General features: G+C 38.4%; 1 protein-coding gene and 1 pseudogene across 3 annotated transcripts in view; one reads left to right on the top strand and one right to left on the bottom strand.

Moving 5' to 3' along the window:
• TRPC6 (transient receptor potential cation channel subfamily C member 6) overlaps nucleotides 1-5,092 on the bottom strand; it is a 140,759-nt gene extending 135,667 nt beyond the window's left edge. For all 3 annotated transcript variants that reach the window (XM_025358518.1, XM_025358517.1, XM_025358516.1), the window contains exon 1: nucleotides 4,415-5,092. In XM_025358518.1, the coding sequence (XP_025214303.1) occupies nucleotides 4,415-4,584 (170 nt within the window). In that variant the 5' untranslated portion in view covers nucleotides 4,585-5,092. The remainder of the gene's footprint in view (nucleotides 1-4,414) is intronic.
• Nucleotides 5,093-18,089: 12,997 nt separating this feature from the next.
• LOC112605950 lies at nucleotides 18,090-19,035 on the top strand (annotated as a pseudogene).
• The last annotated feature ends 262 nt before the right edge of the window (nucleotides 19,036-19,297 follow it).

A 19,297-nucleotide genomic window follows, 5' to 3' on the forward strand; every position in this document is an offset into this window, starting at 1 on the left:
AATATATTATGAGTGCATTTCCACTGTAAATACTTTGAATTTTAAAACTCTCATTCAAATCTCTATGTTTTGATTAATTTTTAGTATTTCCTCCTGTCTTTGGTGTTCTGCAATTTAAATGATATGTTTAAATGGGTTTATTTTTCTGTTTTACAGTAATATTGGTATATTTCATGAACATGAAAATTCATTATTTCTGGAAAATCCTCATCCATTATCTATTCAAGTGTTGCCTCTCCCACTTCTACATGTTTTCTTTTCCTGGAATTCTTACCTTCTAGCTCCATTACTCTTAACAATGTTCATATAAAATATTTTTTATGTCTCTGCATTTTGGGTATTTAACCCTTACATTGAATTTTTGTAAGAATTGTATTTTTTACTTATAGATGTTCTATTTGTCCTTTTCTTTAAAAATGTCATTTTTTTTTAAAGTTTGATTTCTTGTTTTATATTTTCAATATTTATACATACTTTTAAATATTCTTTTTCATGTTGTTGATTATCTCAACTTTTTAAAAAATCCACTGGCTACTGCATGTCTTATATTGCCTCTCACTCATGGATCGTATCGTCCACTGACTCTCACTCTTGGTTGACTATTTCCTTGTGTGTTTTGTTATTCATTATAGCAAGCATATCTTTAGCAGGACTTGCTTTCTTCTTGAAAAGCCTAGGCAATCTAGATGCTTGGTACTAGTCTTTCATAATGATTTTATGTTTTGCTCTTGTAGGAGCCTCAGGAGTATTTTCCAGGTTGAGAATTTCTAGTTAGGTAGGATATAAAAACAAAAATCCCAAAAACGATATTCTCAAGGGGGAGAGTTCTTCTTACTAATAAAATTTCCTGTTCTCACTCTATGCTGGTGGGCATATATTTCTAGCCTACATTTTTATTTAATGGTTTTATGCAGGGGACAGAGATATCTCAGTTCCAGCTCTCTGCCTCATCTGGCACCAAGAATTTGCCTTCTTTCTGTCTCATATGGACATTAGATTCCAGGCTCCTTGGTCACTGAGATGCATAACTCACAGGACAACCACATCGTCACTTCACAATCTTTGTCTTTGTTCTTAGCTCATGGTAGATTACCCTTTTATTTTTCACAAAATTGGGAAATGTTTTAAAATCATTTAAAATCTTTTATTCAGTACTGCTAGGTGTCTGTAACCATAAATTTTTCAGATTGTCTTAGTCAACTGCATTGCCAGTGCTTTAGTTTACAGTTTACTGTTTCATTATTCATAATTAATCAATTACTCCTTCCCAAGTAGGAAGTTTAGCTGGACTGTGTTTCCAGATCTTGAGATTTTAGAACTGCTTAACTTTTTTTAATGTCTGGGATTCTTCCCCAAGTTCAGAAGTGATGAACTATAGACATATCTTTAAAGTTCTAAATAAAGGAAATCTAAAATGCCTCCTGGGACCTTGGCAGGACATGGGCCTTTCTTGCTAATCGCCATTACAAATTGATAACAATAGAGTGTATTAATTGATTTGCTATTGAACGTTGAACAAAGAGAAAATCTGAGTCATTTTCTTCTAAACATCATTTCAGTTTGTCACTACTTTAACAATTAAGGCCTTATAACACATAATTGCTCACAAATAAGATAATTTACCACAATTTTCAGCAGTAAAAGCCCCGTAAATATATGTAAAATCTTTCTAAATAAGAAAACTGAAAGAGAAATTTTTGGCAAGAGTCATATAATTCATTCCACAGAAATGACAACTTACAAAGACTTGGAATCTCATAAGGGAAAATCTCAGTGATTTGAGAAAATGGCAATATTCATATCTAAAATGTACTAGTGATTGCCACTTTCAGAAATGGTATACCCCCTACTCTGAAAAAAAAATGAAATTGTGTAACTCACAAGTCAAAAGCATATGGAAGAGTTGATTTCTACTCTACCAGAGGGAGTAATTTTCTTTAGCTCTTTCTTATACATCATAGGTGTGAAGTACTTTTGTTTATTGGTTAAAATGTTTCTGTTAGTTGATTATTCAACTGGAAAAAAATTAAAACCTTGTCAGAGAAAACAGTGGATGAAATGTAGCTATAGAACCTTTTGGAAATAATAGATTCACATAAAACCAAGCTCAAATTCTAGAGCATGGCTCACTCTTACATGTATTATAGTACCTCTGACGTCATGCAGAGGGTGGATGTTATGAATTGAAGCACATTAAAATATTTCTGTTGATCACTCTGCTGCTCAGTTCTATTTTTTAATAGTCCAGGATTCTTGAACTAAGGGAGAAAAATACATATTCACTAAATACTGCATGTTGAGGACAGCCTGGGTAACAGTGAGAACCTACAGCTAAAAAACGTAATGACAATAATTAGACAAATTAGGCAGTAAGACACATTTGAAGAAAGCACTAGGGAAAGTTTTCAGGACAACTTGGCATTATTACTTTATTTAGTCTCTCTCACTACTGATATATAACCACAAGTTTTTTTAATCAAATAATTTTTTGACAGACACAGTGACAAGTGATTATAGGGATTACTGAATGAAAAAAGGTTTTGTTCATGGGCCAGTCTAATTTTTAAAAAGCAGTATAAATTTTTAGTCACCTAGTTTAGCCAGGAGGTAATGTTGCCAAACCTATAACCCTCAGACATCGGAGATCTCAAGTTTAAGCCAATAAAAATTCCATCTATGTCTTAAACTTACACCTTCAAAGCAAATTTTAAAATAGCATTTCAGAATATCCAGGATTAATTTATTTTTTTCCACTCTTTTTTCTTGTCATATATCACCTTGCTATTCAGAAGGTGATTCATGGACTAGCAATCTTGTCATCATCTGAGGGATGTCAGAAATGGAGAATCTTGGGCTGTAACCTAAGACCTGCCTTCTCAAAATCTGCATTCTAACAAGATTTCCAGATGATTTGTATGCTACCCATTAAAGTTGGAAGAGTCTGTACTATGAGAAATAAAAATATCTTCTAATTTAACACATGAAGTATAAGATTTCTTTGAAGGACGATGAAATTGTCCTGGAATTAGATATTGGTGATGGCTGTACAACTTTAAGGATGTATTAAACAATAGTGCATTGTACAGCTTAAATGGGGGAATTGTATGGTACGGAATTATGTCTTGAACTTTTAAAAAGAAAAACATATACACAATTGTAAAAGGTCTTAACTTGCACAGCACAAAGATGAATGAAACCAGTTCTAACTATTTTCCTTTATCTTTGAGAAAAGTTAGATGCTCCCTTTACTGGGGCTCACCTCTTTTAGGTGCTCCCTTTACTGGGGCTCACCTCTTACTTCAGAAGGGCACCGCAGGCCTTGAGACTGGGCAGCCCTGACACAGCACCCATCTATCAAGAGGGTAGGCCAGGCACCTATGGGGAGGAATCCTCCCTACAACTAAAGCTGTTTATAGAGTTGAGAACCTCGGGAAACCGCCTGCGGGTGGATGTGACAAGTCAGGAAACTTAACTACTCAATCACCCAAAGGGGCAATGGGACAGAAATGCTATCTGCCCGCTGCACATGTGGTCACAGCAGTGTTGGGGAAGCAGAGTCTTTTCTTCTGGAGTCCACTCTGCTTACTCCCTACCTCCCCTCCCGTCACCTACCCAGCCACAAGAAAAAAATACCCTAGATTCATAAACAAAAGCTTGTAGTTACCCATAGCCCAACACAAACGACCCCGACACCCTCACTTTTACAGCCCGTGAGTCTCCCAGCCCACGCCCCTAACAGCCTCGTCTCCCCAGACGCCCCTGGTAAAAAGCTTCGCGCCGCCGGTGGAGAGGCCTATTGGTTCTACTTCTGTCTTCACCCCAAGGCCCCAGGAGCGGGGAGAGGTCCTGGTCTAATTTTGGCTGTCCCACGGTCCAAGGACTTGAGCGCTCAGCCCGAAACGCTAAGCCAAGCGTGGAGACCGCCGCTGGGTGCACGAGTTCAGGAGTTACCCGCACGCACCCAGGCGGCTCCAGCCCTTGGAGTTCTAGTCATCTCTCTCACGGAAGCTAAGAGTCACCCGAGCGCACATCTGAATCAGCCCCGTGTCCAGATCACGCCTGTTACGCAGCGATCCTGTCTCTTGGAGAGCACAGGATGAACGGGTCTGGAGAAATCGACCACCCATCTGATCACCTGCAATGGTGTTGGTACTCTGCGGTCTCACTCTCGCGGGCAAACATATCCATGCGTACCTACGAGGAGCAAACCTAGACACCCCCTTCCCCCAACTCCCCGCGCGCCCCTCCACTCACTCAGGTCCCAGCCCTGGCTCTCGCTGACCTCCCAGCACCGTCCTAGGAGGTACACACGCGGGTTCAGAACGCGCGCGGACCGGGCTCGGCCACTCCTGCTAGTGCACAGCCTCCCTCCTCGCAGCCCGCGCCCTATCCGCCCCGCGTCGCCGGCACTCACAAGCAGGGGTAGTAGCCGTAGCAAGGCAGCGGGGCTTGCGGGCAGCCGTCGTCTCCCAGCTCCGAGTCCATGAGCAGATAGTCCTGGCTCTCGTTGCGCCGCGCACCGGCTCCGACAGCGCCCCGGGGAGAACCGCCCCTCCGGGGACCGAACGCTGGGCTCTGGCTCATGGCGGGAACGCCCGACTGGCCTGGGTCCCGCTCCCGGGGGAGCCGAATGGGCAGTCCCAGCGGGCACCCGGTGCCGAGGGCGCGCGTCAGCGGCTGAACTGGTCCTGGGCAGACCGGTGCCCAGGGAACGGCGATGAGGCAGGGGGTGCAGCCGCCCGCCGCAAGTGGCTCGCCCACTGGCCCGGGGAGAAATCACCACTTAAGGGGGTGCAAAGGGGACCTTGACCTGAGCGGGTCAGGCCAAGGAGACCCCGCGAGGATGCGTCCGGGACTCCCGGGCAGAGAGGGCACAGGCGGGGCCGCTGGTGGTAGCGAAGCGTAAGAGCGGAGAGCAAGGGAGACAGAGCTGAAGAGTTACTATGTCAACAGAGACTCTCCAGCCCTCAGCTCCCGCCTTCATCCCCCGACATTCTCCGTCAAGATCCCCACCTTTAAAGGGATCCGAGCGACGTTCTAGAAAACAGCCAAAGCCTGTGCTGTAGCCACAACTTTCAGGAGGCGGTATAAGCCTGAATTAGGAGGAGCCAGGCACGCACTATTTTTTTCCCCTCTACTATTTAGTTGGCTTATTTAGTAAGGATACCAACTGCGGGCTTTCTAGGAAGCTTCCTTTAAGTTTCACTCTCGAAAAGCCAGGGAAACTTGTTCCTTAAAAGGGACGTGAGCCTCTTCTTTCTCCAGACTGCCTTCATTTTCTTTGGGCATTTTCTCTCTTACTCTCAACTCCTAAAGTTATTATGACTCTGCTTTAAAAATGAACTTTTTATGTTCCCAACGTCAGATGTTCCCAGTTCCTGAGAAAATCAACAAAAATAGGCAAGCATTTTCCAATGATACCGATAAAGAGGCCAACAACCTGCTTACTTCAGAGAAAAAAATTTCCCTTCCATCACTGCGAATGCCACAATGATTTCTCTGCCAGATGTTTCCCACGTTTCCAAGCTGTTTTTATTTTTAAGACTTAGTTTTAAAGTCTGATTAATATGCACACGTGTGAGAAGTAAAAACTTGTCAACAAGGATGAATCAGTATTTGTAGACCTTCAAGCAGTAGTAGCCAATTAAGAATCCATTCATTCAGTCAACAAATATTTAATGAATGCCAACTGCGTTTCAAATCATTTCAGAATTCGGAGGCAAACAAGCAGATGAGGCACCTGTCTGCCCTCATAGAGCTTTCATGGCAGAAAGGGGGACCAATTAAATAAGCAAATGAAAAAATATCAAGGACAAATGCTGCAATGAAAATAAAACAGGTTGATGTGATGGAAGCTGGTGAATGACTACTTCAGATGAGATGGTTAAAAGAGGCCCCTCCAAGGAGGTGCTCCTTGAGACGTGCATGGCAAGCAGCCAGCCATGAAAAGATCAGAGGCCCATTGCAATTGGATGAAAGAAAACCAGACCGAAATCTGTCTGCAAAGGTGCCTTTGCTTCCCATGAACAGGTGGACAACAAAATGAATGTTGGAAGTGTGGGAAAAAGCAATTGATTTGATAGAGGGGAAAAGAGGCCACACATTTAGAAACTTCTGAGTTTGCCTTTAAATTTAAAACTGAAACTCAGAGCAGAAGCCACTGGGTCCTGAGGATCCAGCTTTGTATTTGACACAGGTGTGTAGGGTGCATGCCTGCCTGCATGGGTGGGTGGGTGGATGGATGGATGGATGGAAGGAATATAGAAACAATAAGAAAATGCTCTTGGCCCTGGAAAGAACATTTTTCCTGGGGAAACAAACAACCCCCGTATCATTCTGAAGTCTGTTCTTTCTGATTTAAGTTAGAGTCTTCCTTTTTGATCTCTCAACATGTGGAGCCATGATTTAAAATTCTTACAATTTTCTAGTTTTTATGCCTAGCAATAAGATATTCTGCCTAATATTTGTTTGTGGGAACTGCTATCTGTAAGTATTCATAAGCTTTGATGCTTGAATGAATTAGTCAATAAATGTTAACTTAAACAGTGCCAAGGTAATCTCTTTGGCAACACCAAGTATGGGGCAAACATTCATGGGAAAAGTAATATTCAAAGGTTTTCTACCCAATTCAAATTCTGTGAGCTAAAGCCAAATTAGTAAACACTTGGTGTCAGTTGAAGTGTTAACCTTTCATGTAAGAGGGAAAAAACAAAAATTGAGACATAATTTATTTTGCTGTTGTTACAGTTAGTTGAGCTGTTTGTGCCTTTTCTCATAACACTGTTTTTCATTCACAGGTAACAACCTTCACACTGAAAAAATTACTACAGTAAACTTTTATTCTGACATCAATTTATCATGTGGGAAGATAAGACATGTTTTTCTCTTTTTTTTTGGTTTGTTTTTTTTTTTTTTTTTTTTTTTTTGAAGTATAGTGAGTACCGGACCAACAAGCTCAGGCATTTATTGAGTACCCAGAAGGAATAAGGTGGTGTACAAATGTTAGAAGATTCTGAAAGAGCTTATGACATGATGAAGTGGAATCATTAGATCAGAAGTCTCAAGGCCTGGATTTTTATTTCGGCCACTTCCCTAACTGAAGTTGCATGATTTCAGAGAGGTCATTAAATCTCTCTCTGCCTCAGTTTTTTCATCAATAAGCTGGTATACAATTACACCTCAATCTCTAACTTCCTGCATTCTGTAGTTACCCATGCAGTTTTATCACTTTACATTAAAAACATGGTGAAACCAATTTTTAAAAAAGACCAAATATGATTAAATAATGTATTTTTGAATCAAGTAGGGAAGTATTGAGTAGATCTGGAGTCATGAAGAAAGCTGAGTGAACAAAGAAACGGTAGTTTTTAAAGTTAAAAAAATTGTTGGGTGAATGCAGGACTGATAGTTCTTACAGAGTTGGAAGTTGCTATGCAATTATAGGTTATGTAAGTTTATATAGTATGTTTATGCCATTGAAATAAAAAAACATTCATTCATTCTGAGAAATGAGGATGAAGGTGAGTTATGTGTCTCTGTGGGCGGAGGAAGAGATGTTACTGAGAGAGGACCTTTGCCTCATTATACATCTGCACTGTTTGATTAATAGTTTGATTTTGCAAAAATTGATACTTTACATATATACATGTGGGATATATATATTATGTGTATATATATTATACATATAATATATGTAACAGTGTTTTGAAAAGCTGATAGAAGAAATGGAGTAAAGAAAAAGAGTTGTCCTCTAGAACAGTGGTCCCCAAATTTTTTGGCACCAGGGACTGGTTTCGTGGAAGACAATTTTTCCACAGACCTGTGGGGTGGGATGGATGGTTTGGAGATTATTTCAGTACATTAAATTTATTGTGCACTTTATTTCTATTACAATTACGTTGTAATATATACTGAAATAATTATACAACTCACCATAATGTAGACTTGATTGGATCCCTGAGCTTGTTTTCCTGCAACTAGGTGGTACCATCTCGTGGTGATGGGAGACAGTGACAGATCATCAGGCATTAGATTCTTGTAAGGGGCACACAACCTAGATTCTCACGTGCATGGTTCACAACAGGGTTCATGCTCCTAGGAGAATCTAATACCTCCACTGATCTCACAGGAGGCAAAGCTCAGGCGGTAATGCAAGTGATGGGAAAAAGCTGTAAATACCAAATACAGGTGAAGCTTTGCTGGCCTGCCCACTGCTCACCTCCTGCTGTGTGGCCCAGATCCTAATAGGCCACAGATGGATAGCAGTCCATAGCCCGGGGGTTGGGGACCGCTGTTCTAGGAAGTCTCAGGCAAGGAACCTAAAGGGAAAGGAAAATAAATTGCCACCAGGAGCAAAAGGTTGAGAAAACATTAAATGCTTAATGACTCAAGAAGCTCAAAAGTTACACAAACCTGCAGTTTGTGAGTTGCTGTTGCTGATGGAAAACCACTAACATAGGAGTCTCTCTGGGAAATGTACTTCTGGTTGGCCAGAAGTACAGATAAAAGTTTAGTCACGATTTCATCTGGATATTTTAAAGCATGGAAACCCTGAGCCCTGATTCCTATCACGTGTAGAACTGACCAGGTGAAAACAGAAACACCTCAGAAGCTTCAGAGGGGCTGCTGATTCTCTATGAATGAAAGTGCTCTGCAAACTCCAGTTTGAGTAAAATCTGAGCAGGTGCTGCTATATCTTTGAACCTCAATTTCTTAATGTTTAAAATAAAGAGGTTATAGTGATTTACATTTGGTATCTCTCTTGCAGCTAAAATGTTATGTTATTAATCATCAGAAACCAATAGAAGAATCTATGAATTGCTAATTTCATTTTTGCTCTAATTTGAGCTTGACATAGATGTTGTCCAAAATTCTGACATTGTCATATGCTTATTTTGTAAGCACTTGTGATTAATATGGTTTCACTTAGAGAACAATTGTGTAATATGTTTGTCAGCGCGATTGAAAAATAAGAACTGGGTAACAAAGGAATGATTCATAAATAGTTAGAAGACCGTTGAAAAGATTGTTGATTTATAGATCAATGTCACCCAAGTTAAATAAATGAAGACATATCAAGAATGGACTGAGCTGCTTTTGGTTTTTTGTTTTATTTTGTTTTTGCCTTGTTTTGTTTTGGGTTTTTTTTTCACTGGACATGTTCAAATACAACCTGGACCTCAATTTTCCACATATACTACAAAGGAAATTAATATATTTATGGAAAATTAAATGAACACTAAGGTCCTTTAAGAAAAAGTCTAAAATTCAAAAACTAATCATTGTCTCCATGGATCCAAAAAGTTGATAATATTTAATATCTATTCTTCATTTTGTAAAAGAAAATAAGAAAAAGCTTAGTAAACTAAGAGTAACAGACAAATTTTTAACATGGTGAAGAAAACTATTTTAGATAAAAACAACATGGAGAAACACCAGAAATGTTTCCATTAATGTAAGAAATCAAAGATGTTTGTCATTATCATTACTATTTTACATAGCTGAGAACTTCAACAATAAGTAAAATAAAACGTGATAAAAAATGAGATGAAAAAGTTTGAAATGAGAACATAAATCTATCACTTTACAGGTTATCTAATAGTCTACTATAAAAAATTCAAGATTTTTAACGAAAAATAGTTAGATTCAGAAGTAAGAAATGTGTTTGGTACAGTACCAGATAATAAAAGTAAATATTAAAAATTCAGCAGTTTTCCCTTATATTAGCAATAGCTAGCCAAAATATAATAAAAGCCATAAAATATAAAGTAGAAATATATTTAACAGAGAATTGTAAAACCTATGAAAAGAAAATTCTAAATCTTCACTAAGACCTAATGGAAAAATAATCAAAGGTCTGTATCAAATTATATAATACATTTTATTGATAGTTTCATTATGCTTGTATTAAATTTATACATTTAGTTAGAATGTAGTAGTTTCAATACTTATGTCTTCCTGTCTAAGGACAGGTTTTTCTCTACTATTTATTTTTTCACATTTCTAAAAATAAATATCTAAAAGAAAAATCCAAAAAAGAAAATAAATGAAAGAAACTTGGGTCTAAAAAATATCAAACGATTTAATAAAAACACAATAAATAATATAAATTGGTACTCATAAACTAGAAATATATAAAGAATGTAATAGAATATAGGATACAAAATATTTTGTGGTATGATAAAGAGCACATCTTAAGTCAATGGGAGATGTGAAGGCACGTGGAATAAATCAAACTCGATAAGAGATTTCTATCTCGTACTTTTGTCAAAAATGGCATGCATTAATAAGTCAAATGTAATTCAAGAAGTTGTAAAACCTACTAAAGAAAGATACAGGTGAGCCTTTTAAAGCATATAATCAACACATTTAAGAAGATTAAAATCATATCAAGCATCTTTTTTGGCCACAATTGCATGAAACTAGAAATAAATAACAGGAAGAAGACTGGAAAAGTCACAAGTATTTGGAAATTAAAAAACATGCTTCTGAACAACCAATGGATCCCAGAAGAAATCAAAGGGAAAATATTGAGACAATGATATATAAACACAACTTACTCAATTATGGGAAGCAGCAAAGGCAATTCTAAGAGAAAAATTTGTAGCAATAAACACCTACATTTAAAAAGAAGAAAAACCTCAAAGAAACAACCTAACATCATTTCTCAAAAAAAACTAGGAAAAAAGAGAACAATCTAAGTCCAGAACTAGTAGAAGGAAGGAAATAACAAAGATCAGAGAAGAAATAAATAAAACAGAGACTCAGAAAGCAATATAAAAGAGCAACAAAATTAAGAGTGGGTCTTTTGAAAAGATAAAATTGATAAACCTTTTTCTAGGCTAATAAAAAAATGAAAGAAGACTCTAAAATCAGAAATGAAAAGGGAAACATTACAACTTATGCAGAAATACGAAGAATCTTAAGAGACAAAATCTTAAAAGACAAATAACTATATGCCGACAAATTGGATAGTTTAGAAGAAATAAATTCCTAGAAACTTACAATCAACCAAGACTAAACTATGAGGAGATAGAGTATCTGAACAAACTAATCACAAGTAGGAAGATTGAATCAGTAACCAAAATCTTTTTCAAAGAAAGGCCCAGGACCAGATGTCTTCACTGGTGAATTCTACCAAATGTTTAAAGAACAATTAGTACCAACCCTTCTCAAATTACTTCAAAAAACTGAAGCAGGGGAAATACTTCTAAGCTCATTTTATGAGGCCAACATTACCCTGGTTCCAAAGACAGACAAAGGCATTACAATAAAAGAAAATTATAATATCCTCAATGAACATTGATGCAAAAATCCTCAATAACATGCTAGCAAACTGAATTCAACAATACATTAAAAGGATGGTATACCATGATCAAGTGGCATTTTTCCCTGGAACGTAGGATGGGTCAACATGTACAAATCCATAAATGTCATACACCACATTAACAGAATAAAGAACAAAAACCATATGACCATCTCAATAGTTAAAGAAAAGGCAGTTTAACAAATCTCAAAAAAGTTAAATCTTATAAAAGTTAAATTGTCCCTGTTAGAAAATATTAGTGACTCCACCAAAAAAAACTGTTAGACCTAATAAACAATACAGTAAAGTTGCAGGGTACAAAATCAATATACAATAGTCAATTGCATTTATATTTTTTTTAAAAAGCTATCCAAAAATGAAATCAAGGAAACAATCCCATTTACAATTGTTAAAAAATATATACTTAGGAATAAATTTAACCAAGAAGGCAAAAGACTTTGACACTGAAAACTATGAAACACTGAAGAATGAAAGTAAAGACATGGATAAATAGAAAGATACTTTATGTTCATGGATTCAAAGAATTAATATTGTTAAAATGTTTACACTACCCAAAGTTATCTACAGATTCTCTCCATCAAAATTCCAGTGACATTTTCCCAGAAAGAAAAAGAATTCTAAAACTTTCATGGAACCACAAAAAAACCTGTGATGGTTAACTTTGGACTTGACTTGATTAAGGCATACTCAGAGAGCAGGTAAGGCATTATTCTTAATGTTTCAGGGGGAACTGATCCCTCTTTTGCTAAAAGGGAAGCCCAGGTAATTGTGGTTTTGATTAGATGATCAGGCTATCCCAGGTGTGTCTGTGTGGATGTTTCCAGAGGAGATTAGCATGTGAGTTGGTGGTCTGAGTGGGGAAGATCCACCCTCAATGCGAGTGGGCATCATCCAATCAGTTTTGGGCCTCATGGAGCAAAGGCAGAGGAAGGTAGAATTCTCACTTTTTCTCCCTGAGACAGGACACCTTTCTTCTACTACCCTTGGACATCAGAACTCCAGGTTGTCTGGCCTTTGAACTCCAGGACTCATACATGTAGCCCTCACGCTCACCAGCATTCAGGATTGAAAAGTACACCACAGCTTTGTTGGTTCTGCAGTTTGGACTTGGACTGAGACACATTACTGTCTTTCCTGATTCTCCCACTAAAGATAGTCTGCAAGATTTCTCAGCCTGTGAAATCAAGTGAGCCAATTCTAATAAATCCTTCTTCATATATCTCTCTACATAGTCTATCGGCTGTGTCTCTTTGGAGAACCCTGACTAAACCCCAAATAGTCAAAGCAATCCTGAGGAAAAAGAACAAAACTGAAGGCATCAGTTTTGTTCTCAAAATCTGCTCTAAAACTGATCTCAAAATCTGCTCTAAAACTATAGTAATCAACACAGCATGGTACTGACATAAAAACAGACACCCAGACCAATGGAACAGAATAGAGAGCCCAGAAATAATAATAATTTTTTTCTGTGCTATTATTATTTCCTTTCCTGTGCTGTTCTCATGATAGTGAATAAGTCTCACAAGATCTGATGGTTTTGTAAAAGGGGAGTTCCGCTGCACATAATAATTATTATATATATAATATAAAAATATGAGTAATCTGTGAAGAATACATAAATATATGTATACAACAATATGTATAAATACATAAAATTTATATCCATGAATGCATGGTTAGTGAATGAAAAGTTTTTTCTTTTTCTGCCATTCATTCATTATCCATGGATTCATGGACAGATCTTTGATTGAAGTGGTTATTATCCATTATCATCATAATTTATTTTGCTGTTCAAATGGTTCTAGATTTGGCACTTTTGATCAGCCTCTGAAAATCCCTCCATATCAGTTTATAGAGATCCTCTTCAATCTTTTTAAATTGATGCATTGTTGTATAAATCCATTGTGTAAATCAAGGATTTACAAATTAAGGCCCACAGGTAAAATCTGACCCAGCATTTGTTTTTGTAAGTGATCTTTCATTGATGTGCCATGCACATTTGTTTATATGTTTTTCTTTTTTTTTTTATGGTGGCTTTTGGATTACTACACAGAATTAAGTAATTGAAATGAGAGACTGTGGGCCAAAAATTCCTCCCTGGTTTTTAAGAAAATTTTGCTGTCCCTTAGTGAAAATTAATCAAAATTTGTTCAAACAATATCCAATGCATGGATATTGAAACTGTACCCAATATTTTTAACTATTAATCATGTTATAATGAATAGTCTTGTGCATGTGTGTTGTCATATTATTGGAGGTTGATATGGTTTTGCTGTCTCCCTACCCAAATCTTATCTTGAATTGTAGCTGCCATAATTCCCACATCATGGGAGGGACCAGGTTGGAGGTAACTGTATCATGGGGGAGGGTCTTTCCTGTGCTGTTCTCATGATAGTGAATAGGTCTCACAAGACCTGATGGTTTTATAAAGGGGGAGTTCTCCTGCGCATGCTCACTCTTGGCTGCCTCAATGCAAGATGTGGCTTTGCTCCTCTTTTGCCTTCTCCTATGATTGTGACTCCCAGACATGTGGAACTGTGAATGCATTAAACTTCTTTTCTTCATAAATTACCCAGTATGTCTTTGTTAGCAGTGGAGAACAGACTAATACAGAGGTAAATCTCTAGGATGAATTCCTAGAAGTGGAATTGATGGATCAAAAGCAAGCAAGAGTTACCCGAATCTGAAAACCTGTGCCTAACTAAATTTGGATAAAATTTGGGTGATTATATGTTCAAATATATTTTTCTGGCCCATTCTCTTGTCTCTTTCTCATACTCCAAATAAATACATGTATGTTATTTGTTTACTTTATTTCGATCTTATTTTTCTGGTTCTTCTTCGTATTATATATATATTTTTAAATTATACTTTAAGTTCTAGGGTACATGTGCACAGCGTGCAGGTTTGTTACATATGTATACATGTGCCATATTGGTGTGCTGCACCCATTAACTCATCATTTACATTAGGTATATCTCCTAATGATATCCCTTCCCCCTCCCCCAACTCCACAACAGGCCCCAGTATGTGATGTTCCCCTTCCTGTGTCCAGGTGTTCTCATTGTTCGATTCGCACCTATGAGTGAGAACAAGCGGTGTTTGGGTTTTTGCCTTTGTGATAGTTTGCTAAGAATGATGGTTTCCAGCTGCATCCATGTCCCTACAAAGGACACGAACTCATCATTTTTTATGGCTGCAGAGTATTCCATGGTGTATATGTGCCACATTTTCTTAATCCAGTCTATCATTGATGGACATTTGGGTTGGTTCCAAGTCTTTGCTATTGTGAATAGTGCTGCAATAAATATACATGTGCATGCGCCTTTATACTAACATGATTTATAATCCTTTGGGTATATACCCAGTAATGGGATTGCTGGGTCAAATGGTATTTCTAGTTCTAGACCCTTGAGGAATCACCACACTGTCTTCCACAATGGTTGAACTAGTTTACAGTCCCACCAACAGTGTAAAAATGTTCCTATTTCTCCACATCCTCTCCAGCACCTGTTGTTTCCTGACTTTTTAATGATCGCCATTCTAACTGGTATGAGATGGTATCTCATTGTGGTTTTGATTTGCATTTCTCTGATGGCCAGTGATGATGAGCGTTTTTTTCTTGTATCTGTTGGCTGCATAAATGTCTTCTTTTGAAAAGTGTCTGTTCATATCCTTTGCCCCCTTTTTGATGGTTTTTTTTTTTCTTGTACATTTGTTTGAGTTCTTTGTAGATTCTGGATATTAGCCCTTTGTCAGATGAGTAGATTGCAAAAATTTTCTCCCATTCTGCAGGTTGCCTGTTCATTCTGATAGTAGTTTCTTTTGCTGTGCAGAAGCTCTTTAGTTTAATTAGATCCTATTTCTCAATTTTGACTTTTATTGCCATTGCTTTTGGTGTTTTAGACATGAAGTCCTTACCCATGCCTATGTCCTGAATGGTACTGCCTAGGTTTTCTTCTAGGGTTTTTATGGTTTTAGGTCTAATGTTTAAGTCTTTAATCCATCTTGAATTAATTTTTGTATAAGGTGTAAGGAAGGGATCCAGTTTCAGCTTCCTACCTATGGTTAGCTAGTTTTCCCAGCAACATTTATTAAATAGGGAATCCTTTCCCCATTGCTTGTTTTTGTCAGGTTTGCCAAAGATCAGATGGTTGTAGATGTGTGGTATTATTTCTGAGGGCTCTATACTGTTCCATTGGTCTGTATCTCTGTTTTGGTACCAGCACCATGCTGTTTTGGTTACTGTAGCCTTCTAGTATAGTTTGAAGTCAGGTAGTGTGATGCCTCCAGGTTTGTTCATTTTGCTTAGGATGGTCTCAGCAATGCAGGCTCTTTTTTGGTTCCATATGAACTTTAAAGTAGCTTTTTCCAATTCTGTGACGAAACTCATTGGTAGCTTGATGGGGATAGCATTGAATCTATAAATTATCTTGGGCAGTATGGCCGTTTTCATGATATTGATTCTTCCTATCCATGAGCATGGAATGTTCTTCTATTTGTTTGTGTCCTCTTTTATTTCATTGAGCAGTGGTTTGTAGTTCTCCTTGAAGAGGTCCTTCACATCCCTTGTAAGTTGTGTTCCTAGGTATTTTATTCTCTTTGAAGCAATTGTGAATGGGAGTTCACTCATGATTTGGATCTTTGTTTGTCTGTTATTGGTGTATAAGGATGCTTGTGATTTTTGCAGATGGATTTTGTATTCTGAGACTTTGCTGAAGTTGCTTATCAGCTTAAGGAGAATTTGGGCTGAGACAATGGGGTTTTCTAAATATACAATCATGTCATCTGCAAACAAGGACAATTTGACTTCCTCTTTTCTTAATTGCATACCCTTTATTTCTTTCTCCTGCCTGATTGCCCTGGCCAGAACTCCCAACACTCTGTTGAATAGGAGTGGTGAGAGAGGGTATCCCTGTCTTGTGCCAGTTTTCAAAGGGAAGGCTTCTAGTTTTTGCCCATTCAGTATGATACTGGCTGTGAGTTTGTCATAAATAGCTCTTATTATTTTGAGATATGTCCCATCAATACCTAATTTGTTGAGGGTTTTTAGCATGAAGGGCTGTTGAATTTTATCAAAGGCCTTTTCTGCATCTATTCAGATAATCATGAGGGTTTTGTCTTTGGTTCTGTTTATATGCTGGATTATGTTTATTGACTTGTGCATGTTGAACCAGCCTTGCATCCCAGGGATGGGATCCACCACTTCATCATGGTGGATAAGATTTTTGATGTGCTGCTGGATTTGGTTTGCCAATATTTTATTGAAGATTTTTACATCGATGTTCATCAGGGATATTGGTCTAAAATTCTCTTTTTTGTAGTTGTGTCTCTGCCAGGCTTTGGTATCAGGATGATGCTGGCCTCATAAAATGAGTTAGGGAGGATTCCCTGTTTTTCTATTGATTGGAATAGCTTCAGAAGGAATGGTACCAGCTCTTTCTTGTACCTCTGGTAGAATTTGGCTGAGAATCCATCTGGTCCTTGACTTTTTTTGTTTGGTAGGCTATTAATTATTGCCTCAATTTCAGAGCCTGTTATTGGCCTATTCAGGGATTTAACTTCTTCCTGGTTTAGTCTTGGGAGGGTGTGTGTGTCCAGGAATTTATCCATTTCTTCTAGATTTACAACCTGCTCCTGAATGACTACTGGGTACATAATGAAATGAAGGCAGATATAAAGATGTTCTTTGAAACCAATAAGAACAAAGACACAGCATACCAGAATCTCTGGGACACATTTAAAGCAGTGTGTAGAGGGAAATTTATAGCACTAAATGCCCACAAGAGAAAGCAGGAAAGATTTAAAATTGACACCCTAACATCACAATTAAAAGAACTAGAGAAGCAAGAGCAAACACATTCAAAAGCTAGCAGAAGGCAAGAAATAACAGATCAGACAGAACTGAAGGAGATAGAGACACACACAAAAAAAAAAACCTTCAAAAAATCAGTGAATCCAGAAGCTGGTTTTTTGAAAAGATCAACAAATTGATAGACCGCTAGCAAGACTAATCAAGAAGAAAACAGAGAAGAATCAAATAGAAGCAATAAAAAATGGTAAAGTGGATATCACCACCAATCCTATGGAAATACACACTACCATCAGAGAATACTACAAACACCTCTATGTATTAGATATTTTCTATTGGTCATCTTTAAATTCTCCATTCTTTTCCTCTTCCATCTTGATTCTGCTAATATGATGAAATAAATTTTCAAATTTCATATTACTTCCAAAATTTTGGATACTTTTTTATACATAAGGGATAAGATATGAAGAATAAAGATAGAAGCATGTCTATTCTTTATTTCTATATATATGCAAGCTATATCTTCCTTTACTTTAGACATTTTCTATTAATATTTTATTTTACTTCATTGCACATAGTTATAACAACTCCTTTAAAGCCCTTATCTTCTACTTCCAACAACTGCATCATCTTTGTTCATTATCTTTTCCTTTAACAATAGGTCGCATTGGGGCAGTGTTGTCTGCTGGGAACTGGAGACCTTCTGTGTCATTACTGCTCTCACCATGGCTTGGGTCCAGACGGCGCCACATCCTCTCAGGAGACGTGGGCCCTCGGAGCCTCTTTAGTGCCAAATTCCAGGCTGCAGGCAGCCCCGTGGCAACAGGATAACAGAACCTCTGGATGGATACTTCCTGGGAAGTTTTGCTAATTTGCAGCAGCTGGATTGTGTTTCTCTTTAACATCTGTCAGCTTAGTCATCACATCATTTCACTGTGGTGGCAGCTCAGAATTCTAGATAGAAAAAGCACCTGGATCCCAGTTTTTCAATGGCTTCAAGACAACCAGGAGTGCCTGCTCTTGAGGCTAGTGGGTCTCTAGGTAAGACGTTCCTGCCCATCAGGATACACCATTGGGCATCCAGCTATCATGATGCCCTCAAGGACCCTGCGCCCATGACTCTTCCTCCATCGGACATGGGCACTGTCCCCTGGAAGCCAGTTATTCCAGAGCACAATATCGGTGCCTCACCAAGGTGGAGCAAGATGAGGCCAGCCTACCCTCCCCAGCCATGACCCTGGCCATCGACAGTGTGGACAAAGTCCCAGTGGTGAAGGCTAAGCTACCCATGTCATCATGAATTATCTGATAACAAAACAGACCCAGGAAAGCATTCAGCATTTTGGGTGACAGGCAGGGCTGAAAGATGCTGGCTACACACCCCACAGGGGCCTCACCACCAAGGAGACCAACTACCTTCCAGTGGCAGAAACACTCCACAAACTAAAGCTACAGAGTGGACAGATAACAAAAGAAGAGAGGCAGCCTGTATCAGCCCAGTCACCCCAAGCACCACTCCTCATTCCTCCCGTAGGCAGAAGCCCAGAGGCTGGTTCTCTTCTGGTTCTTCCACAGCCTTACCTGGCCCAAATCCTAGCACCATGGATTCTGGAAGTGGGGATAAGGACAGAAACTTGTCAGATAAGTGGAGCCTCTTTGGACCAAGATGCCTTCAGAAGTATGATTCTGGAAGTTTTGCCACCCAGGCCTACCAAGAGCCCAGAAGCCTTCTCCAATGGAATTGATCCATGCCCAGGCCAACAGAATGGCTGAAGATGCAGTAACCTTGAAGCTGCCCAAGACGAACATCCTAGTGATGGAAGGGAAGAAACAGCCACCACGGACCCATAAGTTCAAACCGCCTCACTTGAATGTGCTCACACCCACTGGCCTCTAGAGCCCTTTCTATTCTAGGGACTCTACCTTGGCTGTGACATGGGAAAGGTACATTTTTTTAAAACCTGTTAAATTGAGGCTAGCGCTGGAGACATAATTGGTGTTTGAGAAACATTAGTACAAATCCTGTCCTTGTTTTGTGCAAGAAGCCATTTTGTACTGCTTTAAAGTTGGACTAAATAATCTCAGCAGTGATGTATGGGGGATCTCATTACCTATTTTTTCATCATTTACCCTAGATAAGAACTTCGATCATTGCTTAC

Source organism: Theropithecus gelada, chromosome 14, assembly GCF_003255815.1.
Source record: "Theropithecus gelada isolate Dixy chromosome 14, Tgel_1.0, whole genome shotgun sequence".
NCBI lineage: Eukaryota > Metazoa > Chordata > Mammalia > Primates > Cercopithecidae > Theropithecus > Theropithecus gelada.